Genomic DNA, 24,353 nt, shown 5'->3' with positions numbered 1-24,353 from the left:
TAGCCACAGATCGTTGCCAGGTCACTCCAGCTCTCACTCTCTCACTGGCCAAACACCAAAGGCCACTGTGCCTCATGGCCCTGACAATGGAGGGCTCTCAACTTCAAAGGGGCTCCCAAAGCCACTATCGGATGGGCCCCATCATACAAATCAGGGCTGGAAGATTTTTAAAATACCAAATCCTTAGACTGGAGACAAAGTTAGGGACCTTCCAAGGCACACCTCTTTTCTCCTCTCCAACTGACAGTCTCACCTCTTCTTATTGTGGGGCACGCGCAAAATACAGATTGAAACTCATCATCACATTCACCAAATAGACTGGAAGATTCATCAGAGCAAAACTGAAAACACTGATTCTTTGACCACTCAGTTTAGCAGTTTGTGACAGGGGATGATTATACCTGCTACTGGCCCTGCCTTATTGGGATGGTGTGGCGTCCTAAGGGAACTTACAGAGGAGATGCTGAGACACCTCGTAACAATTCCCTAAGACACTAGGTTGGTACTAATATTCAGGTTTATCCTGCCTTCTGCATCTGTGGGGTACTCAGAATAACAGAGGGGGGAAACTCATGCTACTTTCTTCAGCAGTCGTGTTGTCTGGGAAGGGCTGGCTGTAAGCAAACTCATTCCAGGTTTTTAACACAGCTTGAGTGCAATTATTTTGAGTGAATCAAAACTGGAAAGGGCTGGGCTGACAGGCCAGGAGGAGAAGGCACCAAAGGATTCTCCTTCTGGAACCCTCTGAGAAGAGGCTGCGGCTCTTCTGTTGGGGGCTGAGGGATGGTTGGGGAAGCCAAGTGACTGCGGACTAATGGGGAAAGCCGTGCTGACTGGTGCTCACCCAGCCATGGTGGATGCAAATACCTCAGGGGAACAAGCAGCAGCCAGAGTTGGAACAGGGAAGCTGGTGGTACAGAAGAGCAGGTGGGACCCCTGAACATGTTACAGTCCAGCAAAGATGGAGTGGGGAGTGGCCGGCTGGGGGCGCTGGGAGGGGCACTGGGATGCAGGATGCATCTTTGAACCACGTGACTGATGGCTTCTTGACCAGAGGCCAGACGCCGTCCTCAGACTCTCGGCTTCTATAAACCTTGGCAGGAAGAAAGGGGAGGGCACGGGTTCTGTGCCCACAGACGTGTTAAGGGGGAATTAGAGACAGGGAAGCCCAGCTCTGTTGCACAGGAGAAGGGCGTCTACAGGAAGCCCAAACTGAAAATGAAAACAGAAGTTGGGTTAATGAATGGATGGATTAATGTCAAAAAAAAAAAAAAGGTTAGAAGAAAATGTCTTGATGACTAATGGATAAATTAGAATATAGCTGTGTTAGATGGTCTTAAGTCCTTATTGCACTGGCTTCTGGGAACATGCTTTCTCTCTCATTCACCCACACACCTCTGAGTGGCGACCACAGTGGCATTAGCTAGCAAAACAATTATCAACAGCCACAAGAATACTTCTCTCTTCTTAATTCCTAGGTCCTGACTAGTGCCCCCCACCCAGACACCTTGTAGAGGAATACCTTTAGCAAATCTCCAGGTGGCCTCAGGCCACGGCGCAGCGCGCCAGGCTCTCAGCCACTGAGTGCCTCGCCCCACAGGGAAAGCAGAGGAGGTAGAGGTTTCACCTTCGGAGAGTCCCAGTCCACTACCTCGTACCCCTGGGGAAAGATCTGTTCGAGACGTGTCTGGGGGCAGTAACTGGGCTCTGCACTAGGGTCCGACCACAGTCACCTGAAAACCTGAACTACGGAAATCCATTATTGGTTTGTGTTCACACTGCACTTTGAACTTTCTCCCATTTAAACTTCATCCTTGTGACGCAAGTTTGACATATGAGGAGGCTGAGAAACACGGTGAGGCCAACGGACTTGCCTGAGGTCACAGAGAAAGTCACAACCAAGAGGCGCAGCACCTGAATCCCTTGGCTGTTTGATCAAGACTCTTTCCTTCACGCCACAGTGTCCCTGAGAACTCCTTGCCTGTGGATCTAAGCCCCTGGTTATTTTTTACCTGAACACATTTATCTCATTAAATAAAGATACTGGGGAGGGACAGTTAAAAGCATATGCTGAGTATGTTTGTACAGTCACTTCCTCGGAGTGAATACATCCACGCCTACACACCCACACACACACACTCACGTGAGTGGCAGTGTATACCAGGAACTAGGCGTTTTGCATTCTTGTTCCTCGCTATGTGAGCATTGGCAAGTCTCTTAAATTCCCCACTCCTCCATTTGTTCATCTTGTCAACTGAAGGTCAGCCCTTTCTCCTCTACCTCACGGGACTGTTGTAATGTGGAAATGAGGTACCATATGGAAAAACACTTTGAAGAGTGTGAAAATGTAATACAAATGCTCAGCTCTATTTTTCTTCTTTGTCTACTTCCTAGGGGAAGAGAAACCTATAGAACACTGCAACAGCCTACGTCCTGGGCTGCACGGGAAGGCTGAAATATTTTGATATGTATGTACCGTCCATGCACTGGGCACCCCCAACCAAGGGTCAAGGGGCCAGCAACCACTGAGACATAGCACCTGCAACTGTGTGCGGGTCACAGAGGAAGGATTTCTCTTGCAACTGCAGACAGCTGCCAGCAGTGCCTCAAGCCATTTCAAAACCAGCAAGGAACAGTAAGCCTCACTCTGCCTGCACTCTAGTTAATGAGGGGTGGCCTTTGTGATCCACCCCTGAAATGAGGGCTTTGGGGGATGGACGGGTTGCCTTTGCTGCTTTCAGACCCCAGGGAGCCAAGGCCTCCTTCCCCTATTTGGTTTGGAACGGCTTTTGTGGTGTGCTGGCGAGGAGCATGCCAGAAAAAGCCAACCTACTCAGGGTCGGGGTTGGCTGTTCCCACTGTTTGCCAATTGCCTCTCACTTGGAAAGTATGGCTTTAATTATAGTTTTGCCAGGACTCATTTTAGTAATGGCCATTACCAATGATTTACTCTGGGAAGGCTGAACCAAAGTGTGTCAAAGAGCGTTAATTTGGGTTTCATTAACTGAAATCTAACTGAACAGGATGCAACTTTCCTGTTGTCCTCATTGAAAATGGGGGGGGGGGCAAAGAAAATACACATGAACTGAGTGCCGGCCTCTGTGCTGGGCACTGGGACTGCAGCCATGGACAGACACTCTCGGAGTTTTGAGTCTTCCTAGGTGGAAACCTGCTGTTTCATTCAAGTCAACTACCAGGGCGCCGAGACTTGCTTTTAAGCCAGACAATAAATCATTTCATTGTTCTTTTCGGGTTGTTTCCTTTGGCCCAATTTCACGGGCCTTATGCTTCAGAAGCCTCTATGGACTTCCTCTTCGGGATTTGCCTGAAAGTAGGATGTTTTGCCAGCTGCCCAAAGTCCCCAGGGCAGTAGCTGCAGCGATTAGTTCGGTGACTAACAGCAGGCTCTCCATTTAAATCATAAGTTCCATGGGTGAGTGGGGAGAAGTCTTCTCAATATTTTATAGTCCCTGACCCAAACAAAGCAAATGTAAAAGGCATTTATGAGACAGCCGGGGTATTCTGAACACTGACTAGAAATTTTATGTGAACGAATTGTTCATTTTGGGGGTGTGATAATGGTGGCGTTGTCGTTATTTATTTTTTTTAAGAGTCATGAGCTCTTAGAGATGCATGCTGAAGTATTTACAAATGAAATGATATGGGTTTCGCTTTGCAGTAATCCAGCCGGTTTGGAGCAATAGATAAGACAGGATTGGTGTATGTTGACAGTTGTTTGGGGGCTGTGTTGTGGGTACATGGGGCTGCATTGTACTGTCCTTTCTCTTCTTTCGTTCCTGCTTGAAAGTTTCTATGGTAAAGTTTAACAATGGTAATAAGCCTAATTATGTTAGATTTAAAATATTTATGTTCCTCCCCACTCACTACCTGAGTCTAGTTAAAAAGATAGAAGCAACTTAATCATCGCTATAACCAACGTATAAACTATGTGATGCCAGGGGCTGCTTTATTCACTCCTGCAGACACAACACCTAGCCCTGAGGAATCCACCTTACCAACGGTTACCTGCTTACCTACTTATCAAAGGTGTTCATGAAGCTGGTACTTGTGGAATTAAATATTCTATAATATCTGAGAACCTTCATTTTCTTCCACTTTTATTATAGTTTTGGGGGCCAAACGAAATTAGAGAACTTGAACCCCTCAGGTAAGAAACAGCCACCAGAGGGAAACACAGAAGCAAGTTTCCGTTGGCTCAAAACATTCCCAAACCTGGGCGCCAAGGCTGACCGTGACGTTGCAGAACAGGGCTTGTGAACTCAACAGTTCCCCTCGTCACAGCAGTTTAGTTAATTTTGAAAGTAATGATGAAGGCGCCTTTAGAAAAAAAAATGGCCAAAATTGAAACTTCAAATATTGATCACAGGATCTACTTATGCTACCTAGCTGTTCTAGCAGCAAAAGTCTGAAAACACCCCACTTGTACTCAGGAAGGCAAACATTCCCACATGTATACCTGAAATCACACCAGCCTATTTTTTCATAATATAAGTCACAAGAGAATACCAGCTAGAACAATGAAGCAGCTTCTTTGATATTAGATACGTGTGTTGGGCAGGGGGTGGGATTCGGGGAGGTGTGTTCTAGAAGCCACTGGCAGTTCTATTTAGAGTTAATGAAGCTTACCGGGACCCTGGGTCTCATGCAGCATGCAGCAAACAGCAGAGTTAACTGTAAAACAGTAAAAGCTGATGAAGGTGGAGTGAGCTTGGGGAGAAATCAAATATTATGAATCAAACATAATATTATGCTGACACACACAATGAAGAGTTAGAGGTCAGAGGAGATTAGGAGGAGTGGGGAGGGGAAGAAGGGAGGGTGTGCTGGTAGGGACCCCCGAAACACCGGTACTCTTTCTTAACCTCTTTAAGGGCAGCCAAAGGAAGTTCTCAGTATGTGACTCTATTAGATCCGATCACCATCTCTCAAGAAGAAATGCTTCTACCCCTACTTCCGCCCTCAACCCCCGCCCCCCCATCATCACCACGGGACAAGGGTGACACAGGTCTAATGATGGGTCTTCCAGAGGTTAGCCAAATGTTCAGGGAATTACATAAAAAGCCCACACCTGGGGCCACTTATATATCTGGAAATACAGAAGAGGACCCCTTATTGGGGTCCTCTGCCTGGGGGTGGGGTGGCAGTCAGTTAATTGAGGGCAACGAGGAGAAAGCCTGGTCTGGGAGGAACTTCCACTGAACAGCTCAATAGGGACTATTTATAGTTGAGTGTCAGTGGGGTCCCAACAAATGAATCTCCTAATTCCTGCCAGCAGGCCATGAAACTGCCCCAGGGACTGAGTTAACAAACACCACAGGACTACGGAAGGCCGGAAGACAAATTTAGACTTTTCTGATCTTAAAAATAGAAATCCATTCCTGCCGCGCAACTAACACAAGTCAGTTAATATACAGTGCGCCCAAAGAGGCTTTTTTCGGGCTACCTGAACTTTATCTATCAGGTAATACCACAAAAAGTTAGTCTGTGACTTTGACATATAGACTGTGAGATTCAGTAACAAAAAATCTCTGGACTGATTGGTGAAAATACCCAAATTACATTTTTGAAAAAAGAATATTCAGATGGCAAAACTGAGTGCCTTTAAATATAAGCTATTTTACTGTTGTATTTTATTGTTGGTGAAATGTTATACTGTTTTATCCTTAAGTGATAAGTCAGGCACAGAAGAAAGGATGTTTCCGCCTTCTGGCAAATATCCAATAGTTGAGTCCAGCAACAAGTGGCTAAGAACAGAAGGCAATGACCAGGGACATGTTTCAGATCCTCGGGCCGCTTTAGTAAGGACACTGCTTGACACTGCAAATGAGGGCTCCTCCAGTCACACTGCACAAACAATTAGAGCGCAAGGGACCACCGGATGTTTTCCTGGTGTTGTACAGGTCCCGTCGGAAATGCTTTTCTCTTCTCTGGTTCTGGGATAAGGGATGGATAACTTCAGCAAGCAAGGCCTGGGCTTGGGTCAGGGATACTGACCCACATGGTAACCAAGAGCTCATGCTATCCTGCCTCACCAAACGCCAGGGGAGACAGATGGATTGTACAGTCATCCCCGGCGTGGAGGATGGTGCCCGCGGAGGATACTAGCATCTGAGGGTTCCCCACCAAGTCCCCGGTACCCCAGGCTGGGAACAACAAAGCAGCCAAGAGGGAGGGACGGGAAGGGGTGAGAAATCAGGACCAAGTTGCAGCCTTCAGCGGCAGCACTTGAACCCTGTTGGCCGCAGCCGTGAGAACTGAGCGGGGGGGGCGAGGGGGGGGTCTCCAGGCATGGAGAGGTGAACCACCTTAGACCTAGGACAAGCGAGCAGAGGCCTGTGAGCTGGATCGGCTCCAGCCTCCCGGGGGAAAGAGGGTGCCCGGAGGCTCCTGCTACCCTCTCTCTGCACTTCTTTCTGTTCATCTCTTTCCTGTAACTTTGCAGCTTCTCGTTGTTTCCTCCCTTCTTCTTTCTCCTGTCTCACATTCCTTTTGCTTTTCGTCCCCCTTTCCCTCCCTCTCCTCCTACCTTGAGTTTGCAGGGTTTTCCCAAGCGGGCCGAGCAGAGGGGCTGGGCCTCTGGGGCCACACACCGCCCTCCCCTACTCTCAGCTCCCCAAACTCAGGGAATCCGAAGGTCCAGTGGGGACACCGAGATCAGCCCACAGCTGGCCTCGGTCACCGCCCTGAGGGGATGAGCAGGATGGGAGAGAGGCCCTCGCCCCAGAGCAGCCCACTACTTACTTCTTCTTCTCTTTGTCTCTTTTCAGAGTCTGTGAGCCTCCAGCCTGGGAGCCCTGGGACTGGAGCAGCTCGGCTGCCGTCTTTCTCTGTTTGAAAGCGTTCACTTCATCATCCAGGGATTTCTTCTTATCCTCCAGCTTCTTCTTCTCGTCCTGGTGCAGTTTCTTCAGACGGTCAAACTTCTCATGCAGCTGGCAGGGAAGCACAGGGAGTTTGGGGAGACCCCCTGTGAGCAGATCCCAGCTGAGCCCGGGGTGGGGGTGGGGATGGGCAGGCTTGCGACCCTCAGGACCCTGGGACCTGACGAGCCATTTCTGCCAGGGACGGCTATGATAGCACCAAAGGGCACCACGTTCTGGACAGTTCCCTTCTGCCATCTTACCTCTGTGTTTCTGCTGCGGAATATGGTCAGGGAATCGTGCATTCTGCTTAATCAAGCATTTTATTTAAAAGAGTCCCGAGAGTTACTACATGTGGATAAAAATAACATCAGTGATAATACAGAACATTTATTGAGTGCTTATTATAGGCCAGGCACTGACTTTTATAAGCACTTCATATGTATTAACTCATTTAATCATCACAACAACCCTATGAGGTAGATTCTGTTATTGTCTGCATTTTATAAGGAAATAGAAGGTATGAGAAGTTAAGCTCAACTCATTCTTTTTATTTATTTATTATTTATTTTTGGCTGCACTGGGTCTTCCTTGCTGCGTGCAGGCTTTCTCTAGTTGCAGCGAGCGCGGGCTATTCTTCCCTGCAGTACGTGGGCTTCTCATTGCGGTGGCTTCTCTTGCTGCGGAGCACGGGCTCTAGGTGCGCAGGCTCAGTAGTTGTGGCTCGTGGGCTGTAGAGCGCAGGCTCAGTAGTTGTGGCACACGGGCTTAGTTACTCTGTGGCATGTGGGATCTTCCCGGACCAAGGATGGAACCCGTGTCCCCTGCCCTGCATCGGCAGGCGGACTCTTAACCACTGCGCCACCAGGGAAGTCCTTCAACTCATTCTTTAGATGATTATATAATGACATCTCTCTCAATATGAAAGGGGCCCCTGCCTTTTCTTATTCCCTCCAATCAGGGAGATCATGGGGAGTTGCAGAGAAAATTTCAGCAGTGCCGAAGCTGGTCAAAGACAAGACTTGTTCTTGGACATGGAAGGAGATAAAAGAATTTTAGAAAATGGGATGATTGCGGAAACCTCAGCTTTGATCAAGGGGAGGCTTAACTAGCCCTGAATAGAGCCAGAGACCCAAAGGAGAAGAGCAAGAATATTCTGGCATGCCACTGTGATAAGTGGATCAGAGCGCTAGGGGTGTAGGTGGTAACAAACTAGCATGTGATAAACTACCCTGAATAGTAAGAGCAGCCCAAGCATCATTTCACTTTCTTTTGAGGATTCAGGAGGGAATGGAGGGTTCTGCAGCACTCACAGTACACTGTGAAGGAGGTCACGTGTCCTACAGGTATCTGGGACTGTCACTGAGTAAGGGGTGGTGGATGACAGACCTGCTGTGTAAACCAGCTTTTGCTAGTCACTTGGGGCAGGCTGGTGGTGGAAGCTCTGCTGATCAGTTGCTTTCGCCTGGCTTTTGTTCACTGGCCTTTCACTCATTTTCTTTATCGTTGAGATCCCCTCACCTGTCTTCCTAAAAGTACTGGGTGATATTATTCTTCTGAAAAGTGAAACTGAAATGAAGTCAATTCTCTTGCCATGGGCTTTGGCAATAACACCGGACAGCAGATTAAAAGAGGAAGAGGCTTGGGAAGTAATTAAGTGCTTCCTTTCTTTATGGGTTTCGAGGCCCAGAGAGCTGAAGCAGTTGCTGACGTGACCAAAACTGTGCCTGAGGCCAATTAATCTGGCAGCAGTAGGGGAATCGGTAGTGGGACCTCGGAGGCAAGGCAATGGTTAGAGGGCTAAATGCACTCTACTCTATTAGTCACGGCTTAAGTAATGAAAACTCCAGACAGACCATCAAGCCTTAGTTTAAAAACTTGCTAGAGCCGCACCAATGTTTCTTTAATGCTAGCATGAAATGGAATAGAATATTCAAGTGGATGGGGAAATGCAGCAGCTGTCACTGGTTTAGGATTCAGCAAGGTACCTAGGACTCCCTGGGACCATCTTTCCCCATGGCCCTCAGGGCAAGCAGGATGGAGCAGGACTGCGAAGAAAGTGATCAACTGTCCCTACTGGGCTCCGAACTCCCAGAAAGGGGGGGGAATATCAGCCCGCCCCTGACCTCGAGGGGCTAGGTCAGGTCTTGACTCTTGAGTGGCGCTGCCCAATAGAACTTTCTGTGGCATGAGGGTTGAGCATTTGAAATGTGGCTAATGCAACTTATAAACTGAGTTTTAAACTGTACTTAATTTCAATTCATTTAAATTTAAATAGCTACATGGGCTAGCAGCTACCTTATGGGACAGTGCGGCTCTAGTGAACTAAGTAACAGAGAACGAGAAAACATCCCGGCCTTGGGGAATGAGGGATGGAGAAGACACAGATCTCACAGCCTCCTCTGTGCCAGCCAAGGCACGGTGACAGATGCTGCGCCCCATTCCTGCCCGGAGGCTGCAAGACTCCCCCAGCTGCTCTCTTGGGGCAGGAACCCCTGTCTTGCCCAAGTTCAGCCTCCTTTTCCTTCCCACCTGGCACGCAGGCTCACATTTACCTCTTTTTCTGCCTCTTTAAGTTCAGCTTCTTTCTCTTTGACTCTCTGGACGAACATCTGTCTCATCTCCTCTTCTTTTTTCTGGAGCTCCCCTAGGAACTCATTCCTTTTGGCCTCATACGTCTCCTGTAAGCTGTGAACATGGTCAGGTTAATTCCCCTGCCTTTGGAATGGCTCCTGCTCACTGAAAACTGGCCCCAGTGATCCTCCCTGGGTTCTCCCACCCTCTCTTCCTCAATTCTGTGGGACGTGCAAAAGCAGAAGCACAGAGCTGTGGGCACCTGGACTGGCACGTGACAGCAGGGTCACAGGGTGCTGCGGGGTTATGGGGCCACCCCGGTGAACCCGAGAGATATCTGGAACTGGGAGTGACTTAGAACATCTGCCTCTATTCCCTGATTTACAGATAAAGAGAGAGGCCCAGAGAAGTGAGGTGACTCGCTCAAGATCACACAGCTAGTTAGAGGGAGAGCTGAGACCGGAAGCTGGGTTTCGTCTCATAATCTAGGTCCTTCCACCTGCACTATGCTGCCAGGTCCTGGCTCTGAAACTGATCACATTGATGAACGATTTCAACAAACACTTGATGAGACTCCACCATGTGCTGGACACAGAAATAAGTGATACTATGCTAGTCACTCAATATCTAGAGCCAACAGCCACTGTGCCTGCCAAGGAACTCACAGTCTAGTGGGAGATGCCTGGGTTAAGTCTCCCTGCCCCCGGCCTGGACTTAGCTTTAAAGAAATAGGAGTTAGCCTGGTGAACATGAAGAGGATGTGTGCTCCAAAGAGGGCAGCCTGTGGAAGGGCACATGTGGAGAAGGAATGGCACACCTGGCTGGAGTAGTGGGCGACGAGGCTCCTGAGTGTGGCAGGAGAGAGCAGGCATTGGATGCCATGTTAAGACTTAGATGTTTTAAGCAGGGCTGACTTGATACGTTTTGAAAATGGGAAAGACCACTCTGGGCATTGTGTGAAGGACGGACTTTCCAACAATCCAAGTAAGAAATGACAGGATCTTAATTAACGTCAAGGGCTGGGAAGGAATGTGGGAATGGGAGACAAGCGAGGGAAGCAGAACTCCCAGGACTTGGGAGGAGTCAAAGATGATTCTGGTTTTTCGACTTGGGCAACCAGGTGGATGGTGGTGCTATGTACTATGACAGGGAACACTGGAGAAGGAGTACGTTTAAGGAGATGAATTAAATTTGAGACAGCTTGAGTTTCAGGTACATCCTCTATGGGACAGCCGAGTGAAAATATCCAGTAAGCAGTGGGATCACTGGGTTTGGAGCTCAAAAGTAAGATGTTAGCTTGGGAGTAATCTATTTCTAGGTGGTAATTAGGGCTGTGAGAGTAGAAAGAACCAGCTGCAAAGAACATAGAGAGTGAAAGGAGCAGAGGCCATCAGAAAGAACGGGGAAAGGCAGAAGCTGAACAAAATGAACCTGTCGATGAGGCTTTGAAGGAGTAGCAGCGCGCGCGAGAGGACTGAAACCGGCCAGACCAGTGCTAGAAAAGCGAACGGCGGAGAGAATTTCGGGGAGGAGGCAGAGGGGACGAGTATCAAATGCTATGTTGAGATTAAAAAGAGATGGGACTCAGAGGCCACAGTGGAATTGGCCGTGAGTATGTGACTGCTGACCTTGGAGAGAGGCGTCTGCATTCAGTGGTGCAGTGGAGGCGGAAGCCAGTAAACACGGAACAATTCTTTCCCCTTCCCATCACAGCCAAACTCCTTGACAGGGCGGAGGCTGGTGACGAGGAGCAGGGTGAGGGAGAGTTTCTTTAGGATGAGAATGTCTGCCTGCAACATGGAAAGGAGCCAGCAGAGAAAACGTGCAGAGGGCAAAGACGCGGGAAACAGAGGTAGTCAGGCTGGAGGCGACCTAGGAGGGGAGGGGACTAGACGACACCTCTTCCCCCGCAGGTGCAGTTAAAGCTGTCGGAAGGGAAGGAGGGAGAAAGCAAAGGCAACGCCCACCAGAGAGACCAGCATGTTTTCCTCCAACTCCAGGGGCTCCGGCAGCCCCTGTCCATGAAAGGGGCATTCACTCGCCCCTCCAGAACCAGGCATCCCCAAAGGAATGGCTATGCTTTGCCCCCAGGTGGGCTTTCTGCTGTGAACAAGTACTGTGGGATCTCAGAGGCCATTTGAAGGCCATCTTATCCCACAAGCATCCCCCTAACTTGCTTATCGAGGCCTGACAGCTCCTGAAAGGGGACCTGAGCTCCAATAAAGGACACCACATGGTAATTTACAATGTGGGGCTTACGTCACACACCATGCATCTAGATCAAACACTTAAACATATAGCTCCCATCAGCATAGTTATTTGAAAGCATTTGAAGCAATGTTTTCAAAAACATTCCTCTTCTCTGAAAGCATCTTGGTTCTGATTTGAAATGTCAATGATTATTAACATCCTGTGGTCAAAACAAAACTTGCCCTTGAACACAAACACTAAGGACAGCGACTGAAGAGCCGGAAGTTCATCAACACTTGTGCAATGACTGCTGCCTGGTCCCATCTGGTTTTGATAACAGGGAGGGGGCTAAAGAACAGACTGGAAACCCGACAGAGCAGAAGGAGCCTGATGTAGAAAGTAGGGCAGTGGCCAGACACAAACTGCCACGTGGCGGAACAAGGCCCGGGTTCAGGGCTCGCAGCTGCCGTGTGAATGCTTGTGGCGGCGAGACAATTGGCCTCGCCCATCCCCTGGCCTCCTCCCTGCCCCCACCCTTATAAGCAGGACAGCAATGCTTACCGAGCCCGTCCTGCCACAGCTCCCCCTGGCAGGTGTGCCGAGGCAGAGAAGGGACGGGCAAGTGGAAGTGGCGAGCGACTTAGCCCTGTGGCTCCAGGTCTGGGCACCCGTGTCTCACCTCCCCTGTGAATTCTCCAGGGCGAGGCTTCCCCACCGCACCCCCGCCCCGCCCCGCATCGTGTGCGCTGAGCTGAGCTGGGCCGGGCTGGTGGGAGAGGTACCTGAAGGGTTTGCTGTCAGGGTCGGTGTCCTTAAAGCCCATCTCCTCCAGCTTGCAGCGGCGGTACAGCTCATAGTGCCGGCTGTGGGTCTGCTCCCGGAGGTCCTCCATGTTGACCCGGATCAGCATCTCCCGCAGCTTCACAAAGTCGCAGTGGGCTTCATTTTCAACTGCATAGCAGCAGTTGGGGTATTGGAAAGGAAGGTCACAAGAAGCAGAAATGGACAAAATGAGACGGGAAATGTCTAACAGTGACATCGCCTTTCAATCTGTGTATATAGAGCTCGCAATTTTGCCTCCTAATTGGCTTTTCTACTAAAAAGGCAAATGAAAAGTTACAAGAATGACACTAATGGAAAACTGCAATACCATAAAAATATCTAAGAAGACATTCATTAGCACCTCAACCCAAATTCACCCACCAGACATTCACAGAAATGTTTGCTCTGCACCACTTTTAGGACGATGGCAAATGCACATTCAACCATCCATCTGATAAATACTTGCAAAATTTCTGTTCCCAGGATCACGTGAGGCACTGGAAATTCAAAAACATGGAGTCTTGCCCGTAGGAGCTTCCAGTTTAGTGGAAGAACATAATACAATGCAAAAATTACCAACATGGAGGTATGTAGCCAAGGTGCAACAAAAGCCCAGAAAAGCCCGGGGGCCTGAGAACTCCAGGGAGAGTAAAGGCTTCAACAAAGAGATGACCGACCCCTAAGATGACTCTTGAAGGAAGGCTAGGAATTAATCAGGCAGATAAGGGACTCATCCTTGCAAGATCTCAATGAGGTCAGGCAAGGTTACACAACTAGAAGTCGCAGGGTTAGGATTGCAATCCAGGTCCTCTAAAGGAGAGACAAAGGCTATGACCAGGTGCCAAAGTCCAAAGGATAAGGGAGAAGAACTAGGACATCAATAGATGACAGTGACAAGGAGGGATGTGGACCACAGGTGTGGCCCATCTGTACGGTAGAAGCTTCAAAGGAGGTGTTTTCAGAGGGTGGATAATGGCCTGATGGCAGCAATGATGACCAGGACAGAGTGGGCCCCACTTTCCAGCCTGAGTGAACAAGCCCCCTCCTCAAAAGAGTAGCATCTGAGATGATGAACAGGCACAGTCACCCCAGATTCTGTTTCACGGGTCTGGGAGAAGGTCGTGGGGACAGGGAGGGACACGAGGATGACAGGGTGGGGCAGGGTTGCAGCAGATTGCATTGAGGTCATCAGAGCAATCTTTCCAAAGCCCAAATCAGCTCACATAACCCCTTTGCCTAAGACACACTGCCTCTGGGAGAAAGCCCCTCGCTGTCATAGAACATATCAGCGTTAAGTCAGGCAACTCCTCAGGACAATCTCCTCCTCCATCCCTGGAGAGTGGTCCCTGATGGCCAGTCACAAGGAGTGACTCTAAGGCCCTGCAAGGCCCAGACAATGCATGGCTTCTCTCACTCAAACAGAACCACGAACTCCGACTTACAAGAAACACTTGGAAAACCCCCTTTGTTGGTTGGGTGTGAGGTGGTCTGAATCGGAGTATGTCACTGGGACCACGTCTGCTAGCTTCTCCTCATTTCACCTCAGGTTCCTGTCTCTCAGACTCCAAAATTCACTCCCAGGGTGGGACTGTTGGTCCAGAAAGCATTTGCAAATGTTCTGGGAGGAGCATCCCCAGACCCAAATGGTAGAGAAGACCAAAACCTAGCATGGTTCTGATGACCAGCGTTGTCCTTACCTGCAGAAAAGCCAGCTATCGCCGGAGGGTGTCTGGCGTGCCCCAGAGCCTGCCAGCCTTTGATGTGATGTGGACAACTTCCCATCAGCTTCTGGTTGTTTGCTCAGTGGCCGGAATGAGTTTACAGTAAACCAGCCACCCTCTCACACGGTGCCCCTGCCATCTGCCACCCAGCGTATGGCTGGAGACTCGGAGGACCAGACACCTCGTACACCCATGGCGATGTCCTGGGCCTTATCCACTGAACTGACTAGTACCACATAATGTGTGTCAGGCAGACCACAAAAGGAAATTTCCTGAGCCCGTAGGCAATATGTCTGTTTTTAATTTGCAAAATAATCATACATACAAAAAAGTGCTTGAAATATACAATTTAAAGGTTTAAAAAAAAAAAAAAAAAAGAACACCGATGTATCCATGGCCCAGGTGAAACGTTACCAGGGCCCTAGAAGTCCCTTTGAGTCCCTGATCTCATGCCTCTCCTTCCCTGCAACAAGACTTAACCACTAGCCTGAGTTAGGGATTTATCCTTCCTTTGTTTTTCTTTATAGTTTTACCACATATGCATGAATTCCTAAAGTCTGGTTTTATCTACTTTTGGAATCCGTATAAATGGAATCATACGGCCTGTCTTCTTCTATGATTTACTCAGCTCAACATTATGTTTCTGAGATGCATTGCTGTAGATGTAACTAAAGTCCATCCATTTTCGTTGCTGAATAATATTGCATTATTTGAACATTCCACAATTCTCCCAATCTATTTTTAATGGCTATCTGGCTCGTTTCTAATTATTTGCTATTATGAACAATGCTGCTGTGGACACTGTTGTCGGTCTCCTGGTACACTCAGGCGAGTACACATGCTTTCTCACACACTCCTTGCTACCTTACTCCAAGTACATTTATTTTTGTTTTAAGAATGCTTTCTCCATTACAGACAAAGAGAGCCTGCTCACCGCAGAGAATCCAGGTATGGAGCCAGAGTTTGCCTGCTGGCAACACCTACGGATGTTTGAGGCCCAAGCTGAATGAGTAGAGACTGGGGACAAGCTAGGGACTGGTCACACAGGGGCTGAGGACAAGCAAAGAGACAGACAGAAGGGGATCCCTGAGCGCAGCCCCCCTCCTGGAGATTCACTCACCCTGCACCGTGCCCCAGGGATACTGCCGCGCCTTCACCATCTTGTTCCCTATCTTCAGTTCTTCTGTGCTGCCAATGACAGCAAACGGCAGGTGGGCCTGGAACGGGAGGCAGACAAAAGCTCTGAACTCCGGGAAAGGCACTGAGCGACCCCCAGTTCAGCTGCTGGTCATCGCCGGGGCCTCGGCGCTCCAGCTGCAGTGTCCCTCGCTGTCGCCATTATCAAGAGACCTTTCTTAAGCTCCCGAGCTGTGTAGGGAGAACAGGCCTAGTCCAAGCTCCTGCTGTTCAGAAATTCACAATCGAAGGTAACGAGGACACGGCCGAGTGCGTAGGGAACAGAGACAGTAAGTAAGCAGGATAATAAGCAGATACACAGATCAGCCAGCTGGTCAGTCTTCACAGTTGCCGAGGGGAAGAGCCTTTGGAGCGCAGGTGAGTGGGATGAGGGGGGCTATGTGTGGAGAGAGACTAAAGGAGAACCAAGGGGCTGGGATCACTGCCCCCCCTTCCCGGCGTGTGACAGTGCCGAGAATAGGCACATACAGAGACCACACTGCTGACTGACATGGACGCTCCTTCCCCAGAGCAAGAGCTCGCATTGAGCTCCTGAGCCTAGAAGTCAAGTCCCCAAGCATTTACCCACGTGCCCATCCCTGTGCGGGGTTCTGTGTCAGGGGCTGTAAGGGAAGCAAAAGGAGTAGAAGACACACTCTCTCGCCCTCGGGGAGCTTACACTCTGGTTGGGGAAGACTGAATTACATACCCCAAATCACATAAGACAGAATATGCCCAAGGGCTCAAGTGTATGGTCTGGTGCCCTGCACACAGTATGTGCTTAATAAATACTCCTTGAATGGCAGTGGCACGACCACAGGAATAGCAGAGGAAAGAAAAGTACAAATGCTTGCAGGGGAGGGGGGTAACAAGGAGCGAGGGCTGGAGGAGAGGCAGCCACCCCCATCTGGTAGCGTGGGACCTGGGACACCGGCACTGCACCCCATTCCACAGGGAGCCGGCCAGGTTATAAGTCTGAGTCACCACCGGCCAAATGGAAGCACTGAATAAATACTGTTTACAAACCAGGTGATCCTGGGTGGAGTTTTGGCCAAAAGGGCTTTACACAGAGAAGGAAAAAGTCCACTGGAACAAGCTTTCTTAGCCTGCTTGGAGAAACAGGCTTCAATCTCAGATATTCTGACCCACTTGCTCACTCATCCAGTCTACAAATATTTACTGAGCTCCTACTATGTGCCAGGCATTAAGAAGAATACAACGCCGAAAAAGCTCAGAGCCTTCCCCTGGCGAGTGCACAGTGTGGTAGGGGAAAGACGCACCAACAGTGATAATACAGTCAAGGTCCAGACTATGAACAGAGGCTTGAGGGCTGGAGGAACTCAGAGGAAGGAGAAGCTAATTCCGTGGGAAGTCAAAGCAGGCTTCACAGAGTAGGTAGTAGCAATCGTACTAACGGGATTGGGAGCTATGGACCTGATATTAGCAGCAGCTCTGTTTCCCACATACCAGGTGCTCTACGTTGTATTATCTCACTGAATCTTTACAACACTAGGATGTAGGTATTCTTATTATCCCCATTTTATAGAAGAGGAAACTGAAGTCCGGAAGGGCTAAATGACTTGCCAGCAGCCACACCGCAGTAAGAGGCAGAGCTAGGGGCAGAATCCAGGTCTCTCTGACTTCAAAGCCCACCCCTGCTGGTCTACCACTCCCTTTTGGGGGGTTCGAGCAGCAGATGAGGGGAACACTCTAAACCCTGGGGGTGAACTGGCCATGCAAGGCCAGATTGTAAGAGGCAGTTGAAATCTGATCTCACAGCCATCCTTCCTTTCCATTCTCCTCTAACTCTGCACCCCAAGAATGTTCTTCAGAGTGGAGGAACACAGGCGTTAGTCAGGAGCTCAGCCCCAGGACACCTGCTAACCCCCCGAGGTGCTTGGCTATCCAGCTGAAGCAGCTCCCCCTTCACCCCCTCTCAGCTGCTCTCCAATGATCATCTCAGGTGTTCCCACTTCAATGACTGTCCCCGAAGTGCGGACAGAGGACAGAGGGAAAGATGAGGTTATGGATATGGAAGGTGGGTGATGGGTGGAGGTGGGAAATGTCTCATCAGTCCTAGTAGGGGACCGATCACGAGGATCATTGGGCGTGCGACATATAGAGCATGGGATGGGGGGCAATGAAATCCTGAAAACTCTGCCTAAGTGCCAGAGCGTCTGTGACCTCTGCCAACTGGCTTTGCAGGGGGGGTCATCTGGACACAACTCATTCCCCCTCAGAGACCCAAGACACATCGGGAGCCTCAAATCCACCCCCAAACACTCTCAAGGAAAAGGCTGCCCCTCCTGCAGACAGCCCAAAGCTTCAGTCACACGAAGGGGCAGCCATGGCAGAGGGCGAGACCGAGGGAGGAGATGTTGCACCATTCTCACGCATCCTGGGCTCTCGGCTGAAAGTGATGGAGGAGGAGGGCATGTGAAGTGGGAAGTACTTCTCTGGGCTTAAGAGCAAAAAAAAAGAAAACAAAATCCAAGACGAGAATAAAAGAATTAAAAAAAAAAAAGTCAGTATTCCCTTGGGACTGTTATTTTTCTCTCCAAAAGACATTGTTAGTTAGAATGCCAGGGTCACTTACTTTCCCTCCTCCTTAAACTGCTGTCATTTTATCCCTCCCTGCTCTAAAACACACAGCCCCTGCCACGGCAGCTCCAGAGCCCTCCCGAGGCCTCACACACACTCCTTTGCAACTGGCGTCAAAGTCTGTCCTGATAAGTACATGCAAGGATATCATTTCCAAGTGCTCCCAGGCAGATTTCATTCGATTCTACAACAGGCTTACAGGGCGGTTAGTATAAACCCCATTCGTGATTTGGAAAACTGGTGCAGAGACAAGTTAACCGAGTTGCCCAGGTCCCTAAGTCCCGTGCCCAGATCTTCCCAGGGAGCAGTGAGGACACCGCGCTGTAGCCGCCAGCCTCTCCCAACCACCCAGGGCTGGAAGTCAGCTCAGCTTTAACCATGCTGCTCTTGAGACACTGATGGCTCTGAAAACCAGAATAGAGTCGAGCAGAGCAGGGAAAAGGCAAACCCTCCAACCAACCCCACCTCCAGGGCTGACACTCTGTATGTGTGGGCCCAGGGAGGAGAGGGGAGATGCAAGACGGCGCAGCTGCTGAAACCTGGACAAGTTCCTAAGGGGACTCCGTGTTACCCTCTCTCGCCCAAGAGACCTCGGATGCCCCAGTCTCAGCCTCCTTCCGGGAGTCTGTTCCCAGACTCACTACCTTTGCAGCCTCATATGTACCTTAAATTCCTCTCGGTACATTTTAAAGTATTTGATGATCCAACTGGCATGATTATTGTATTCTGGTTCCACGACACCCATTCTACTAGGGAGGTTAGATGACCATCCCCCTAAGCCTCGTGAAACAGAGTGTCAGGACCACCGTTTATCTCTCATCTGGTAATATCCCGAATGGGTGTGGTTTCCTCCCAGGGGGACAGTATTTCCCAGTCGTTCTGCCGGTTATGCTGGCCTCCATTCTAGGCTCCTACCAGTGACCGAGAATTGTCTGATTCTCTCAAGTCAACCCTTGGTGGTGATGCCCACAGAAGTATGTGCCAACAATGGAAATGGCACTGCTGCCCCAGGAGGAGACAGGCTTGTGCCTATGGGTCTCCCTGTGACCCTCCCGGTCACCCATGCGCTCTCACTGGGCCCAAATGCCTTTGCGGGGGCCAAACTCAAGACCTCATAGGCAGCCAACTGACTGAGCCGAGTCGAGTAACTGGGCCTAGTCCCTGGTCCCTGGCCATGATTTGAAGCATTCAAAGAACAACATTCGATCTGAACCACACAGCAATTTTAAGCATTAAAATCTACAACCTTGAGAGCTCTCAGAGCATAGGTGGAAAGGAGCACGCAACAAGACCTCTCCCTCCCTTCTCTTGCCCCTCAAGCTGAAATAAGGGTTTTCAGAGCCACCCAGAAGCCCAGGGGAAGGCTAGACCTCATGACTCTCATTTCCTGCCATGAAAGTCCCTAGTGGGGAGCTGCAGGATGACTGGGGGCTCTTCTGCACTTGGGCAAGTAGCTTCTTCCCCTCTTCCAATCCAGTTCCCATGACAATTGGCTGGGGTGGCCGAGGCTGTGAGGCTGGAGTCAAATTCAGAATTGAAAGGCCAGCACCCATTCCTCCTACCAGCCAAGCCCGGCTCTCTGATGATGCAGCTTCATATGCACGGCTTGTCCGAAGGCCCAGTTTGACACAGTTGCTCCAGTGGCAGGCAGGCTCAGCAAACCTGTGTATATATTTTATAGCAGCAACTCCCCACTCTTCCCCCATCACGACACATGTAACACACAGCGTTCACATGCACGCCCCCTCCTGTGCACGTGCCCAGTTCAGGCACGCTAGCTGTGAGCCACCCGTCTTTCCCACTCAAAAAAGCCTGGGGGAACGCAAGGGGATGAGTGCTGAGTGATGCTGTTATAGGGCTAACCCGGAACCCACTCAAATTTTTTTTTTTCCACTCAAATTTAGTTTTTCAAAGTGAAACACTGGACTAATGTAAGAAAGGACCCAGAACCCCTTCACAGCCAAAACAGCATGGTTGAGGACTGCTGCTTCGTAGCACGGGAAGTTTCTGACCTTGAGGCCAAGGCTGCCCGAGCTCCAAGCAAGGGCCCAGAGCTAAGTCGAGAGCAGAGCCCAACGTGATTGCCACTCCTGACCCACAATGCGGCCAGAGGTCGTTTTGTGTGATGCCCTGAGATTGCTGAGGACTCTTCGCCCCTATCTGTCCTTAGCAAAGCAAGCCACAAGGCTGAAAGCTGCCTAGTGACTTATGGAATCCACGTTCAGAAGGTGTCTATGGGGCCTGCTGTTCTGAGGTGACTAGGCGCTTCCAGACATCAGTGCCTGATGACGCTTCTCTCTAGGCTCCAATTTTCTTGCAGACTAGGCACCCTTTCAGGTTTTCTCATCATGCCAGAAGCTAGTTTCCATCAAAACGCCCTGACTGCTGGAGAGGATCAACACTAATCTTTTTTTTTTAGTTTTTTTAATGCTCATGACGGGTCAGAGAGGCTACAACTCCACCTCCCACAATCCACACAGCTCTACCCTTGGGCCAGATTTCTGTCAAAGATGATGAGGGATCTCTCATCACAGACATATCTCGGGTGTATTGATGGGCAGGAAGTCAGGCGAGACAGTGACTTGCTGCCCCGCTATGCTAATTTGTTGGCCGATTCATAGGAGGTGGCAGCTGACGCTCTAATGATAACTTCGGGGGTGGCGGCAGCAGGAAAGTTTTCTAAAAATGGCTTTTATTACAAGGCATTCCTGAGTTTGGCTATACCCAGGCATTATGTCATTAGGAAAAACTGATGCCTCTCAACAGAGAAAAAGAAATCTGTTCCCAAAGCAGAGGCCTTCTGCAAGCTATTATCTGTCTCCTTGAAATCACAACATTGACGATTTCGCGGCAACAGCGTCGACACATTGTAAAGAAGGGGGAGTGCGGGAGTGAGAGGAAAGATGGCAAGCGGTTGGTTGTGGTTTTTTTCTTCAATTCATTCACACTTCATAAAGCAGAGCGTAACCCTGAAATTTAAAAATAACATTTCTCTAGTCACCAGAAAAATTGGAGGCTACATGTCCCAGGGGCAAAGGGCTTGATTATCTGAGTACAGATTAGCCTCGAGTCTCCAAAGCCAGCCAGCTTTTTCAGCCTTGCCTTCTTTCGCCGCATCAATTGGTCAGAGACAAGGACCGTTTGCCTTGCCGGCAGTCCCATGGGGGCTGCCTGGCCTAGACCAGTGTGGCATCAGAGAGGAGGGTGGAAGGAGAGGTCTGAATCCCTGAGACTCGGATAATGAAAGTTGACTACACTAAGATGGATGGTGACGTCTGACTGCTATTTGGTAAAATAATAATAATTAAGAGCAAATGGCCAGAAAGTTGAAGTCCTGTACTCCCACTCACGTTCATGGTTCCGTTGATCTCTGCCACCGCCTCATCGTCTGTAGGAAACTGGTAGATCTGGACTCCATTGCTGACAAGCTCGCTGGTGATTTTGATTTTGAACTTTGTTAGCTCGCTCTTAGAAATGGCATCTGATTTGGCAATGATGGGGATGACGTTCACCTAGAGAAGGGAGGAGCAAAGCGGCGTCATTGTTGGTAATCTGCAGCTGATAGTGGCACGACCTAGGACTTCTACCAGCTACCAGAGGGAGCAGCTCAACACAGTAGTCCAGGACTGGCCACCTCCATGGCCAAACAGCAATATAATATACGACAATGAGTGCTTACTGTTTGCTGGGCACTGAACTAAGTGCTTTACAAGAATTAACACAATTAACCCTGACAAAAAACCCTCCCAGGAGGTATTAGTACCACAATGAGAAACTGAGGCACAGAGAGGCTAAGTAGCTTGTCCAAGGCCACAGAGCAGGTAAGTAACAGAACTGGGATCCACATCCAAGTTTAGCCTTATTCCTAAGTCCACAGTCTTAACCTGCCAGCTCAGATCCAAACTGATGAGCTATGTGATATCTTAATATCAAGGTCACTGCTTGGGTGATTTGAAGCACAAAGATGAGAGTTGGGAATAGACAGTGGACAAGGGGAGAGGTGGCAACTCCTTGCTAACAGTAAATTGTCCCAGCCCATCGGTGCAGGCTAGCCCCAGCCAGTATGAAAGGAACCACATGCGAAGGGAAGAAGGGCAGGGCTCTGTGAAGATGCACACCTGGCCCTCTTTCTGGCAGCAAACACTGATGAACCTACCCACTTACGTGATGATGACCCTGTGTTACCAATTTGATCTGAGACTTAGCCAAAAAGAGTTATACTGCCGGAGTCTCATGATTAATTTCTGCATAAAGAAAGCAGGTACAGGGCTTCCCTGGTGGCGCAGTGGTTGAGAGTCCGCCTGCCGATGCAGGGGACACGGGTTCATGCCCCGGTCCGGGAGGATCCCACATGCCGCAGAGCGGCTGGGCCCGTGAGCCATGGCCGCTGAGCCTGCGCGTCCGGAGCCTGTGCTCCGCAACAGGAGAGGCCACGGCAGTGAGGGGCCCGCGTACCGCAAAAAAAAAAGAAAGTAGGTACAAATGCCCAATTTTGGACAGCAGGAGAAAGGACTAATGCTACCCAAAGTACAATCCACCTGAACCTCAATCCTTGAAATACCTCCAAGAAGTGACAAGGCTTTTACTGCTGGAGGGTAAAGAAACCTACATGCCTGAGTGAGACACAGCACAGCTAAGCTCAAGTTCACACAGAAAGCACAGTTGGTCCTGCCAGCAGACTCCAATGGGCTGGCATGGATGGTACTTGGGCCCTGAAAAGAGCTCTAGACTTAAGACAAATCCCACCTCCTCTGCTCTTTGCCTCAGGAACGCCTCTCAAGGCTGACACTGCAGCTTCAGGTGCTGGTCAAAGAAAGACTGCACCTTGGAGGTACCTCCCTTAAAGCCTTGGGGCGTGGGGACCGAAGCCCTTGGCAAGGTGGCAACACTTTTCGCCACGTCCCCCACTGGCACGTTGTAAACACAGGCCTACCTAACTTAGCTCTTCCGCCAGGCCGCCAGCCGCATCACTCTGCTACCCTCTTCAAGACATGCAGGATGTGGCGACACTTCCTAAGCGGCCCGTTACTCGTGGGCAGGGAACTCACTGCTGTGAAAAACGAAAAACTGCTCCTATTTCGATGCTAGCTGAAACTCCGTTTTTATAGTGAATGTGCTACTAAACAACTGCATATAAAGTAGATTTTTTTTGTAAAATAAATTCCTTGGAGTCAGAGAGAGCTCGGTCTGAATCCCAGACCCATTGCAAGTTGTCTGACCTGGAGCAAGCTACTTGACTGTGCCTCAGTTTCCTCCTGTGTAAAATGGGGATAATAATAGTACTCACCACACTGGATTATTGGAAGGATGAAATAAAAACAATGCCTATAAAGTACTCATCACAGTGCCAGACACATATGAAATGTTAGGGGAGGAAACGTACTAGTAATTAGGCTTTTTAAAGAATCCTGTGGTCAGGCTTCCCTGGTGGCGCAGTGGTTGAGAGTCCGCCTGCCGATGCAGGGGACACGGGCTCGTGCCCCGGTCCGGGAGGATCCCGCATGCCGCAGAGCGGCTGGGTCCGTGAGCCATAGCCGCTGAGCCTGCGCGTCCGGAGCCTGTGCTCCGCAACGGGAGAGGCCACAACAGTGAGAGGCCTGCGTACCGCAAAAAAAAAAAAAAAAAAAAAAGAATCCTGTGGTCGACTCTTTTGCACAGCCAATAATTCTTTAACATGAAGAATCACTGTCTAATTTATATCGGATGTGGGACTTGCATTTTTCAGTTTATCTTAAAGCAGGATGTGCCTGATTCCCACAGCCATCTTCCTTGGGTATGGAGGCAATATAACCTGGTGCCACAGATCTGAGTTCAAATCTAGGCTCTGCCAGGAGCTGGCTATATGACAATGGGCATGTCACTTAACCTCTTAGAGCCTCAGTTTTCTCTTCTATAAAATGGGAGGTAACGATAGTGTTTGCCTTACCGAGTTGTTGTGAGGATTCAATGAGATACTCCATGAGGTACTTTTACAGTGGTGACATATAATAAGGGTTTAAAAAATGGTAGCTGCTATGATAAAATTATTATTGATAATAAGAATAGTAACTTTGGAAGTCAAGTTTGCATGTTTGATTCTAGTAAAGGTCAGTTAACATCAGGACAAAGGAAAAACACCTTTGCATCGCCAAAGCCTAAGGCCCTAGACCCAGACAGCCGTCTTGCTTGCATCCACCTTTATTCCCAAGAGGGATCAGGGCAGAAAGACAGCTCAGGGAAGACTCATGCCCAGTGCTGGGAAAACATCGCAAAGCATACAACTCAGGTGCTGGGTCAATCAACACCATCTTTATGGAGGGACAGGGAATGAAGGGGAGGATGAAGATGCCACAAAACCTCTCCTGAGCTCTGGCATGTGCATTGCACAAGAGACCAGCAGGAGGGAGCC

The 24,353-nt window shown here is 49.6% G+C and overlaps 1 protein-coding gene across 3 annotated transcripts in view; it reads right to left on the bottom strand.

Moving 5' to 3' along the window:
* SEPTIN6 (septin 6) overlaps nt 1-24,353 on the bottom strand; it is a 67,524-nt gene that overhangs the window by 3,083 nt on the left and 40,088 nt on the right. For all 3 annotated transcript variants that reach the window (XM_060291889.2, XM_030849800.2, XM_060291890.2), the window contains 5 exons: nt 21,316-21,477; nt 15,309-15,405; nt 12,428-12,596; nt 9,437-9,569; nt 6,763-6,953 (listed from right to left, as the gene is read on the bottom strand). In XM_060291889.2, the coding sequence (XP_060147872.1) occupies nt 6,763-6,953; nt 9,437-9,569; nt 12,428-12,596; nt 15,309-15,405; nt 21,316-21,477 (752 nt within the window). The remainder of the gene's footprint in view (nt 1-6,762; nt 6,954-9,436; nt 9,570-12,427; nt 12,597-15,308; nt 15,406-21,315; nt 21,478-24,353) is intronic.

Source organism: Globicephala melas, chromosome X (assembly GCF_963455315.2).
Source record: "Globicephala melas chromosome X, mGloMel1.2, whole genome shotgun sequence".
NCBI classification, from domain to species: Eukaryota; Metazoa; Chordata; class Mammalia; order Artiodactyla; family Delphinidae; genus Globicephala; species Globicephala melas.
The sequence above is the reverse complement of the archived record's forward strand: the minus strand, read 5'-3'. Positions and strand labels throughout refer to the sequence as shown.